Source organism: Bolinopsis microptera, chromosome 10 (assembly GCF_026151205.1).
Source record: "Bolinopsis microptera isolate Bmic1 chromosome 10, MBARI_Bmic_1.0, whole genome shotgun sequence".
In the NCBI taxonomy this organism is placed as follows: domain Eukaryota; kingdom Metazoa; phylum Ctenophora; class Tentaculata; order Lobata; family Bolinopsidae; genus Bolinopsis; species Bolinopsis microptera.
The window spans coordinates 11,606,020-11,618,527 of NC_087081.1; the positions used below are offsets into that span (position 1 = coordinate 11,606,020).

The 12,508-nt window shown below is 37.7% G+C and overlaps 1 protein-coding gene across 1 annotated transcript in view; it reads left to right on the forward strand.

Annotated features, from left to right (window-relative positions):
* Window positions 1-12,424, forward strand: part of LOC134821875 (uncharacterized) — a 35,364-nt gene extending 22,940 nt beyond the window's left edge. Inside the window, exons 11-20 of the mRNA XM_063832685.1 lie at window positions 91-276; window positions 1,570-1,715; window positions 3,498-3,663; window positions 3,824-3,851; window positions 4,639-4,713; window positions 4,871-4,974; window positions 5,396-5,530; window positions 5,680-5,858; window positions 11,260-11,369; window positions 11,498-12,424. Of these exons, the coding sequence (XP_063688755.1) occupies window positions 91-276; window positions 1,570-1,715; window positions 3,498-3,663; window positions 3,824-3,851; window positions 4,639-4,713; window positions 4,871-4,974; window positions 5,396-5,530; window positions 5,680-5,858; window positions 11,260-11,369; window positions 11,498-11,580 (1,212 nt within the window). The 3' untranslated portion in view covers window positions 11,581-12,424. The remainder of the gene's footprint in view (window positions 1-90; window positions 277-1,569; window positions 1,716-3,497; window positions 3,664-3,823; window positions 3,852-4,638; window positions 4,714-4,870; window positions 4,975-5,395; window positions 5,531-5,679; window positions 5,859-11,259; window positions 11,370-11,497) is intronic.
* The last annotated feature ends 84 nt before the right edge of the window (window positions 12,425-12,508 follow it).

The following is a 12,508-nucleotide window of genomic DNA, read 5'->3' on the forward strand; positions in this document are numbered from 1 at the left end:
ATAGTGTCCAGCCACTCAACTAGTAGCATTCTCAAGATCTAGCTGAGGGCTTGACCTACAATCATCATAGCTTACCGACAAAACTTTCAGGCATTTGACGCAACGAATTCATTTATCCTCCCCCAACTTGCAACTCCAAAAGACGCACCCACAAAGAGGAAGCGAAAGAGACAGCTAGTAGTCGATAAGAAGAACCAGTTATCTGTCAAGGAAATGAAGAAGTTTATGAAGAATTCTCGACAAGCCCTTTGCACTGATCCTGTTCTGGTCCACAAGGTTCGTTTCTCGATAATATATCAATTAGATATTTATGTGGGTGTTTACTGCTGAGGGGTGTGGGTCGTGGGTCCTTGATAATGGGAATTGTGCGGTTAATTGGAAAGCTGTCACTTGAAACTTTTCCCCTTGGAATTGCATTATATGTACAGTTAATACATTCAATATTTGTACATAATATGTAATTATATATAAGTAAATTGAAAAAAGGTAAAACATAAATATGGACCTTGAAGTGGGACACAAGAGTGCCGCGCGGCGGAGACACTGCCCGGTGCCGCATAGAAGTGCATTTAAGATCATTGTTAATTAAGAGTACCATTGTTAAAATGCACTAGAGTGCATATTTGGGACAATTACAAGGGTCTTATTTTATAAGCGAAGGATTTGTAACCATTGATATTTTATAAGATTCTTGTCAACTCTTACAGTTTGCATAATATTAGTTATAGGATTAATTGAATTGCGACAAATCGTCTCATTTTGTAAGGAAACAGTTCGAGGAAATAATTTAAGCAGCTGAGATTACATCGCAGTCGGAAGTTTCCGGAATGCCATCAATATTTTAATTACAATCTTCAGTAAAGTAACAGTAGGTCGTTAAAAAGTAAGTAATAATTATGTCCGCCAGCCACCCAAGCAGATGTAAATACTTGGCTGGCAGGTGATAATCACTGTTGGATTCTTGGTAGATGACGATCAATCATTTGCATACCACGACCACAAGTCTATTTATAGAATAAACTTGACTTGAGCAAAGGTCGTATGTAAATGATTGAGGAAGTAATTTTCGTTTGTGGCGGCATTCTAGGGCAAGACCTTCACTTGTCAGTTATCAAGAATGCAATAAGTTTGATAGCTTAAATAACTTGTCTTAAAATTCCCCTTTGAACCACTGTTTCGCCAAAAAACCTCATATTTAATTAAGTTTTTATAATCCCTATACATAGTGTATAATATAAACTAATAACTATCATAATATAGTTGGAGGAGTCCTAACTCTCCTCACGTCCGAAAATGGCGTTTCTCTTGTTTATATACGTAACTTAAACTATTGAAACCAATAATTTACCAATCAATAGAATTTAAATGTAGCAGATTGGGGTGTTATCTAACTTTTAAACATATTATTCAGAAATCCATCTATGCGCAGTCAATAAACACATCAACGTTTTAATGTCCGATACTACTATTATCCTAATCTTTATCTTAATCATTAATTATAACCTTAATTATTAATTATAATTACCTTAATTATTAATTAACTCTTATTCATAATTATCTCCTCCTCAGATAAGACCCACTCCAGAAGAGCTGTTCAACGAGCCACACCGGAGTTACCTTAAGAAAGTACCAGAACTAATGAAGCTCTGGGGGCGATGTGCTCATACTGGCGATCATGATCTTACCGAGATGTTGGAACGTCAGCTAGAAATAGAGTGAGTTGGTTATCTCGGGGGGGGGGGGGGGGGGGGGGGAGATCGGGTTCCAAGTGTCTTACATCACGTCGACTAAGTGTAGTTTTGGATATTTTTCACTAGACACACCCACCTCCTTTGCGGTACTAACTGTTTTTTTGGATAATACGTAAGACACCCACCCCTTTTGCCGCCTTTTGCGGTACTAACTGTCGAAAAATCGTGCTACTAACTGTTTTTTGGTATATAGAATAAGATACCCACACAGAAATTTACAAAATTTCAAAAATAAAAAAAAACCCAAAAAAAAACTTTAAAAAAACCTCAAAACCCATTCCCAAAATTGAAATTTGAGGTAAAATGGGTTTTTTTGGGGCACCCCTGCAGATTTCGTCGATTTCAGGTGCCGTCGGCACCATAAAAATTAAAAGCAAACATAAATTTTTTCCCCTAAAATCGGACGCTTTCTGCGCAAAAAATTGACCTCAACAGAAAAAATTAAACATGGCTTCAAATCCAAATTTGAACCAGAGATTTTTCACTTCCTCTCGATAAACTCAATTTTCAACCCAATATAAAGTCTCAAAGGGGTAAATTACTCAGGTCAGGATTGTAGGCAATGATTATGCCAAACTATACATTTTTGTAAATTCATTAAACTTTCAATTTAGCCTAAAACACCCTATTTCGCAAAATTTTTCCGGGGGGCTGCGCCCCCCTAGCCCCCGCCAATGGGGTCCGCCCCTTACCTGGACCCCGCTGGGGGCCGCGCCCCCAGACCCCTGCCACAGCTTGCAGCTTCGCTCGCCGACAGCCCCCCCCCCCCCCCCCAAAGAAAAATCCTGGCTACGTGCCTGAGCAAAATATAGGTTTAGGGCTTTTCAGATGATTTGGCTCCTCAACAGATACCGACGTACATAACGGTCAATATGTAGTTTAGGTTTACCTGGCCCGTAGGTTACGAATGTGCCCGAGGAGGAAAAAAAAGCAAACTTAAGAAAATTTCTCGGGAACTTAAAAGTTCACCTCAAAACGAAATCTGCTCCTATGTTTTGGGGTTAGAACCCCCTTTAGTACCATGTACTAACTGTTTTTCTGGAAAATGGGCAGTAGACCCACCAGTTAGTACCATGTACTAACTGTGTTTTTGGGAGAAAAAATGACCCACCCACCAACGTGATGTCCGGCACTTGATCCCCCCCCCCCCCCCCCCCCCCCCCCCCCCCCCCGTTATCTGAATAACATGTTGGATGCTCACGAGGATAAACATCTTCCATAGCTTAATAACCTGACTCAAAATACACCTTTTAACTATCAACTGAGCGTCTGAGAAGCGTTCACCAAACTACAGAGCCAGTAATATTATACGTAGGATATTATGTTGAATCTTATCTCCTTGAAGCTCATACGCTAACTTATCTTGAAAGTTTAACAGTTTTCCGGTATAGTAGTCGCTACCGGAAAACTTTTTCGGCGAGACATCAACTGTAATGTGTTTATGAGAAGCATTTTGTAGGGAATATATCGACGGGATTTGATCGGCTTTCATCTAAATGACGTTACGGGCCGAGTTAAATGATTGGTATCGCGCAATATTTCCAAAATAATAGTGTTGTACGAAATATTTTTAGCGTTTAAAAGGATAAATTGATCCTGATTTTGTTTGAAGAATTTGATATCGACATTACCATTCCTCTCTGTTAAGATAAGAGGAATAGCTAATTATAGCTTTTTTTGTGTGTATTAACGATTTTAAAAACGTCCAGAAACTTAAAACTTTAAAAGTAACATAACAATTTTCAGTGCCGACATGTCCCAACCCATTGTACAAGGGGATACGGCAGATGCCGAAAACATTGACATTACGGGAGAGACTTCAAGGAAACGACCACGATCTTCTGTCCTATCAGACGTGGAAATTGCCAGGTTCGGAGGAAATAGCACCTTGCAGGACATCAGCGAGTTTGAGGTTTGTATTTCAATTGATCCTCTTTTTTGTTAGCCATTGTAAAATGACTGTTTTTAGCGCTAAACGCAGCTCAATATTCCAAATATAATCCATTCGTATTTTAGTAGCAATTAAATCATCTGATTAATTTTATTATTTACTAATTATATAATTTTCTCAGGGTGATTTGACGAGACTTGACAGCACGGGTAAGAGCTTCAATAAATGCCAGGATTCTTGGGAATAACTTATATAATGAATTCTACTAGCGCTCTAAGGAATAGATTATAATAAGTATTGGAGCCTGTCAAAAAATAAGTTTTATTCCCCGCCTCCAGTCAAATAAATTCAAAACTCGTTAGCTGGTGTCGTCTGGAGTAGCAATGTGGGACAGGTCACAGGACAGGAAATTAAAGGCAGTTGACATGACAGTTAATAGTGGCACAGAACTTGCAATAAGCTTGGGGAAGTACTTAGACTTAGATAAACTGAATTTTCTTTTGGTTAATTCAAATCTTCAAATTTTGTAACAGGATTGCTCGCTCTCTGGCAGATATAACCACTGACTTAAGATATTAACAGGTAGAGTCTTGCTGTAGTGCTACTGCTGTGCTCATTAATTTGGCCAGAATTAATCGAAAATATGTCACAAACAATCGTTGAGTCGCCAAGTAATTCTACCCCTATTTGTTTGGTTCGCCTATCAAGCTCACCGTACAAATACCATAATATTTCACTCGCTCGACCAAATATTCCACGGTTACTGGTTTTCCTCGGTAACTATCCGATCGATAATTATCTTTTAATGAAGGGAATTTTTGGTTAAAAATGAAAATTGTTGTTAGGGAATTTTTGTTTAAAATGAAACCTGGAATTTCTGCATAGCCGGCCGTTAGGCCGTATAAGTAATATACCATAGGGCTTAGAACTACCGGTAACCTTATACAAAATCAAATTTAGAAAATGGATAGTTAACTAATTGACTAATTGTTTCAGGAAATGTATCGAGAGACTCGGATGCCTTCACAGCTGCAGGCTTCAGAACCAGTACTGTCCTCAAACCCCAACGAGGTTAGTGATTGTTATCTTAAACAATTTAATCATTGACTAACTTTACCGTTTTACGCTTTGGTCATAATAAGAAAATGATGCAATGAGAGTGGTACTATTACGTAATTTATGTAAGGTATTTAAGTTATGTTTATGTAAGTTACATGTAATGTTTCAGGAAGCGGAATGGTGGGTCCCATGTTATCGCCCATCCAGCAGCTTGAAAACTTTGAGGAGAGTGAGATACAACTTGATCCTCAGGAGCTACTGCCCATTATGGAGGTTGGTTTACTGATGTATTTCTTTATAAAAGTGGAGCTAGTTTATTTGTACGGTTGACTTTAATTGAGTAGCTGATTGGTTAATCGCTGTCACGTGTTTAAACAAATTTTTACCACATCCTGAACAGTTTATTAGCAGTCGATAAACCATACAAATATGTTCCTCTTGTTGCTCTAAAACAATGATAATCAAAATACTTCACACTTATCTCCTTACATTCCAAGATAGCATTTTATCTGTTCATGACTATCAGTAAGTCACCCCTGAGGCAAATTCTTTTAAAGTGAACTTATCTGTGGCATCCTGGTTAAGATAACAGTATAATAACTGTTATTGAATAACTTTTGATAACAGCCCTAAAACACTTTTTTTAGATACATTTAAAAATAATATCCCAGGAATTTACTTAATAATATTCCAGGAGCCCACAATCCAGGGTAATCTGAGTGACCTACCGCAACCGGATTTGCCTCAGCTCTCTGATCTTCCCGATATGAGCTCGGATATCTTCCAGGATTCTTCAACTATGTTCGGTCAACAGACCGATAATATCGAGGTTTGTAGTCTTGAATAAGTAATTGAGAATAGATTTGGCTATAAGTCTTAAGTGGAGGATCAGGAGGGTGTCATAATTGTTAGCAAGTTTTGAAACTTATGTGAATTGTGTGTGAAAATCAATAAAATCTATCATTGTACTCCTTTCAGATGACCGAAGGAGGCTTAACTCCAGTAAGAGAGGTCGAAATGCGGGCTTTGAGCCCCGAAAAACCAAAAACACCTCTTATCGAGAGATTGTCGGGCGTTCCTCAGGAGGAGACCATTGCCGGTGAAAACATGTCCACTTTCCAATATTTTCCAGACCGAGAAAGCCAGAAGTTTTACGGGTAAGTGATGCAGACAGTTTATTATCATTTTTCTTGTGCGTGGCTTGTTTCAATTTTTTGCTTGACGATAAATGATCTAATGGCTCAACCTGCCCGGTCCTGCCCGATAACAATTAACTTTGTAATCATCTGAGGTGTGCAAAGTGGTATGCACTATTTGAGTTGATGAATCCAGATTTTTGGAACATTTTTGGAACATTTTTGGAACATGTCCCAAAATTGTCCCAAAAGTGTCCCATGCATTTATTTGCCCTAATAAGCTCTAAATAGTGCCAAAAATAATTGTAAATGATGGATATAGGTAAAAACTAGGCCTAAGAGCCATCAAAACTCAAATAACATTACCCAGGTTCATGGAATGAACGAAAATGAACAAAAATGAATATTGTCCTAAAAATGCTCAGAACGGTTTAAAATTGGTCGGAAAGTGTTTATATTGGTCCTATGACCACTCAAACCAAGTTTGGGAATCACTGCATGTCTAGAACCGATGTTACCTATGTTCCAAAATGTTCCAATTTTGGGACAATAATCCTCCTGAGAATCCAGATTTTTGGAACATGGGCACATCGAAGTATTGGCTGTATTTAAGTGCTGGGAAGCCTCAATTCGGTTTTCTAAGATGGATATAGGTAAAGACTAGGCCTAAGAGCCATCAAAACTCAAATAACATTACCCAGGTTCATGGAATGAACGAAAATGAACAAAAATGAATATTGTCCTAAAAATGCTCAGAACGGTTTAAAATTGGTCGGAAAGTGTTTATATTGGTCCTATGACCACTCAAACCAAGTTTGGGAATCACTGCATGTCTAGAACCGATGTGACCTATGTTCCAAAATGTTCCAATTTTGGGACAATAATCCTCCTGAGAATCCAGATTTTTGGAACATGGGCACATCGAAGTATTGGCTGTATTTAAGTGCTGGGAAGCCTCAATTCGGTTTTCTAAGATGGATATAGGTAAAGACTAGGCCTAAGAGCCATCAAAACTCAAATAACATTACCCAGGTTCATGGAATGAACGAAAATGAACAAAAATGAATATTGTCCTAAAAATGCTCAGAACGGTTTAAAATTGGTCGGAAAGTGTTTATATTGGTCCTATGACCACTCAAACCAAGTTTGGGAATCACTGCATGTCTAGAACCGATGTGACCTATGTTCCAAAATGTTCCAATTTTGGGACAATAATCCTCCTGAGAATCCAGATTTTTGGAACATGGGCACATCGAAGTATTGGCTGTATTTAAGTGCTGGGAAGCCTCAATTCGGTTTTCTAAGATGGATATAGGTAAAGACTAGGCCTAAGAGCCATCAAAACTCAAATAACATTACCCAGGTTCATGGAATGAACGAAAATGAACAAAAATGAATATTGTCCTAAAAATGCTCAGAACGGTTTAAAATTGGTCGAAAAGTGTTTATATTGGTCCTATGACCACTCAAACCAAGTTTGGGAATCACTGCATGTCTAGAACCGATGTGACCTATGTTCCAAAATGTTCCAATTTTGGGACAATAATCCTCCTGAGAATCCAGATTTTTGGAACATGGGCACATCGAAGTATTGGCTGTATTTAAGTGCTGGGAAGCCTCAATTCGGTTTTCTAGATGGATATAGGTAAAAACTAGGCCTAAGAGCCATCAAAACTCAGATAACATTACACAGGTTCATGTAATGAACGAAAATGAACAAAAATGAATATTGTCCTAAAAATGCTCAGAACGGTTTAAAATTGGTCGGAAAGTGTTTATATTGGTCCTATGACCACTCAAACCAAGTTTGGGAATCACTGCATGTCTAGAACCGATGTTACCTATGTTCCAAAATGTTCCAATTTTGGGACAATAATCCTCCTGAGAATCCAGATTTTTGGAACATGGGCACATCGAAGTATTGGCTGTATTTAAGTGCTGGGAAGCCTCAATTCGGTTTTCTAAGATGGATATAGGTAAAAATTAGGCCTAAGAGCCATCAAAACTCAAATAACATTACCCAGGTTCATGGAATGAACGAAAATGAACAAAAATGAATATTGTCCTTAAAATGCTCAGAACGGTTTAAAATTGGTCGGAAAGTGTTTATATTGGTCCTAGGACCACCCAAAGCAAGTTTGGGAATCACTGCATGTCTAGAACCGATGTTACCAATGTTCCAAAATGTTCCAATTTTGGGACAATAATCCTCCTGAGAATCCAGATTTTTGGAACATGGGCACATCGAAGTATTGGCTGTATTTAAGTGCTGGGAAGCCTCAATTCGGTTTTCTAAGATGGATATAGGTAAAAACTAAGCCTAAGAGCCATCAAAACTCAAATAACATTACCCAGGTTCATGGAATGAACGAAAATGAACAAAAAATGAATATTGTCCTAAAAATGCTCAGAACGGTTTAAAATTGGTCGGAAAGTTTGGGAATCACTTCATGTCTAGACCCGATGTTACCAATGTTGTCACAATAATCCTCCTGAGAATCCAGATTTTTGGAACATGGGGACATCGAAGTGCTGGGAAGCCTCAATTCGGTTTTCTAAGATGGATATAAAAAACTAGGCCTTATAGAGGAGCCATCAAAAGTCGAATAATATTACCCAAGTTTATGGAATGAACAACGAACATGAAAATTTTCCTCAAAGCACTCAGAATGGTTAAAAAATGGTGGCAAAGAGTCAATATTGTCGTCCAACAGGGTCTTAAAGTTGCATTCAGAATTATGTACAATTAAACAGAAATTATTTTATTGGGCAAATATTTTTGTTTTAATAATCCTCCAATATTTTGATATAAATGCTTCCCAGCACTTAAATACAGCCAATACTTCGATGTGCCCATGTTCCAAAAATCTGGATTCTCAGGAGGATTGTTGTCCCAAAATTGGAACATTTTGGAACATAGGTAACATCGGTTCTAGACATGCAGTGATTCCCAAACTTGGTTTGAGTGGTCCTAGGACCAATATAAACACTTTCCGACCAATTTTAAACCGTTCTGAGCATTTTTAGGACAATATTCATTTTTGTTCATTTTCGTTCATTACATGAACCTGGGTAATGTTATTTGAGTTTTGATGGCTCTTAGGCCTAGTTTTTACCTATATCCATCTTAGAAAATTCGAATTGAGGCTTCCCAGCACTTAAATACAGCCAATACTTCGATGTGCCCATGTTCCAAAAATCTGGATTCTCAGGAGGATTATTGTCCCAAAATTGGAAAATTTTGGAACATAGGTAACATCGGTTCTAGACATGCAGTGATTCCCAAACTTGGTTTGAGTGGTCCCAGGACCAATATAAACACTTTCCGACCAATTTTAAACCGTTCTGAGCATTTTTAGGACAATATTCATTTTTGTTCATTTTCGTTCATTCCATGAACCTGGGTAATGTTATTTGAGTTTTGATGGCTCTTAGGCCTAGTTTTTACCTATATCCATCTTAGAAAACCGAATTGAGGCTTCCCAGCACTTAAATACAGCCAATACTTCGATGTGCCCATGTTCCAAAAATCTGGATTCTCAGGAGGATTATTGTCCCAAAATTGGAACATTTTGGAACATAGGTAACATCGGTTCTAGACATGCAGTGATTCCCAAACTTGGTTTGAGTGGTCCCAGGACCAATATAAACACTTTCCGACCAATTTTAAACCGTTCTGAGCATTTTTAGGACAATATTCATTTTTGTTCATTTTCGTTCATTCCATGAACCTGGGTAATGTTATTTGAGTTTTGATGGCTCTTAGGCCTAGTCTTTACCTATATCCATCTTAGAAAACCGAATTGAGGCTTCCCAGCACTTAAATACAGCCAATACTTCGATGTGCCCATGTTCCAAAAATCTGGATTCTCAGGAGGATTATTGTCCCAAAATTGGAACATTTTGGAACATAGGTAACATCGGTTCTAGACATGCAGTGATTCCCAAACTTGGTTTGAGTGGTCCCAGGACCAATATAAACAATTTCCGACCAATTTTTAACCGTTCTGAGTATTTTAAGGACAATATTCATTTTTGTTCATTTTCGTTCATTCCATGAACCTGCGTAATGTTATTTGAGTTTTGATGGCTCTTAGGCCTAGTTTTTACCTATATCCATCTTAGAAAACCGAATTGAGGCTTCCCAGCACTTAAATACAGCCAATACTTCGATGTGCCCATGTTCCAAAAATCTGGATTCTCAGGAGGATTATTGTCCCAAAATTGGAACATTTTGGAACATAGGTAACATCGGTTCTAGACATGCAGTGATTCCCAAACTTGGTTTGAGTGGTCATAGGACCAATATAAACACTTTCCGACCAATTTTAAACCGTTCTGAGCATTTTTAGGACAATATTCATTTTTGTTCATTTTCGTTCATTCCATGAACCTGGGTAATGTTATTTGAGTTTTGATGGCTCTTAGGCCTAGTTTTTACCTATATCCATCTTAGAAAACCGAATTGAGGCTTCCCAGCACTTAAATACAGCCAATACTTCGATGTGCCCATGTTCCAAAAATCTGGATTCTCAGGAGGATTATTGTCCCAAAATTGGAACATTTTGGAACATAGGTCACATCGGTTCTAGACATGCAGTGATTCCCAAACTTGGTTTGAGTGGTCGCAGGACCAATATAAACACTTTCCGACCAATTTTAAACCGTTCTGAGCATTTTTAGGACAATATTCATTTTTGTTCATTTTCGTTCATTCCATGAACCTGGGTAATGTTATTTGAGTTTTGATGGCTCTTAGGCCTAGTTTTTACCTATATCCATCTTAGAAAACCGAATTGAGGCTTCCCAGCACTTAAATACAGCCAATACTTCGATGTGCCCATGTTCCAAAAATCTGGATTCTCAGGAGGATTATTGTCCCAAAATTGGAACATTTTGGAACATAGGTAACATCGGTTGTAGACATGCAGTGATTCCCAAACTTGGTTTGAGTGGTCCTAGGTCCAATGTTAACACTTTCCGACCCATTTTAAACCATTCGGAGCACTTTGAGAAGAATGTTCATTTTCGTTCATTTCTGGTCATTCCATGGGTAATTTTATGCGACTTTTGATGGCTCCTAGGCATAGCTTACGGCTATATCCATCTTAGAAAACCGAACTGAGCCTCCCGAGCACTCAAATACGGCCAATACTGCGATGTACCCATGTTCCAAATTTATGGATTCATCTACTGCACTATTTTGGCGGGAATAAAATCTAGCAAAATGATTTACAAAGTACATTTCAACCAATTAGCGCAACATAAATACCCGCTGCGCGCGCTATGTTTTCCATTGTTATGTCATGTCGTGCGTGTAGAGCGCGTTAAGATAAATCGATTATCGAATGTTTACATACCGTCTCAAGTGTTTGACTGTCAGTTGTCTCCCACTGTAATGTGTATTGACCCTCTTATTTAGGTTTGTGAAACGAAAATTCTCTGAAAACGAAGATTCGATCACCTTTGAGAAGTTGGTACCCCGGACTCACACGAGGAAAACTGCGGCTCTCGCATTCTATCAATTGCTGGGTAAATTCACACGTCTTTTATAACCGAACCTAACTTAACTTGTTAACGGATTTCTTTAGAACTATCAACTTGATGCTGTGAATTTGTTTTTACATATTTTCATTGCTGACATTAAGACATTCCTCCAGTGCTGAAGAAATTCAACCACATCCACACGAGCCAAGACGAGGAAACTTACTTCGGAGACATATCTATCAAATTGAGACACTGATATGTTGGGTTCATGTACCATTATATATAGCAACTTAAATTGAATTCATGGTTAATGGTAACTAGCTGTAGCTGTCCTCCTGAGGCTACCGAGCTTCAAGATGTGCCAATTCGTCTGCTTTATGTGGGACACTTTGTTAAGACTTTGTTAAGACTCGTAAACGTGTTAAGTATCGCCGACCAATGATGTGAGGCGATTAATTATCATTTATTTTAACAGGATTTAATTTCAACGAATTATTTTTCATCTAATAAGTTCAACATAACTTGTTTTTCGAATCTTAAGAGATTCTGTTACAGAAAAAAGGTTTCTAAAAATATTGATTTAAATACTGATTTAACGAGATCGCTTTAAGTTTATCCCACGGTCAATGCAATTTTGCTCTATTGCTAAAGACCGATGAGCAGCCACAAAAATAACACGCTTTGGCCCTATTTCAAATCAACCTGGTCAGAGTGGCTCTAAAAATATGAGCAAAACTTCGGGATTGATTTACTTTCATCAAGTTTTTGTGCCTAGTACTTATTCTGCTGGGTAATGTGTATATATCATATGTATTGTGATTGGGATGTTCATACTACGTAGTGCTATTAATAGATAGGAAGATACTCAACATATTGAAAGTAGTTCATGATTGCTAAGAATTGTTACAACGGGACAATTGTTTATTTCTTATTTATTTCATAAAAACTACATTATGTTAAAAATATTAAATATTGCTCTGATACTTTCAAACTTTCTGCTGTTTTGTTCTGATACAAGACTAATAGATTTGTTTACTTTTGAATTTTAATGTAAATATTATTGGTAATTGTTAATTAAATATTCAGCTCTTCATTATAAAGACGATGTTTTATTTTCACACTCTTCAGCAATCAGCTTTCTATCAATGTTTATCAAACCGTTGACAAAAATGTAATCAACTTCG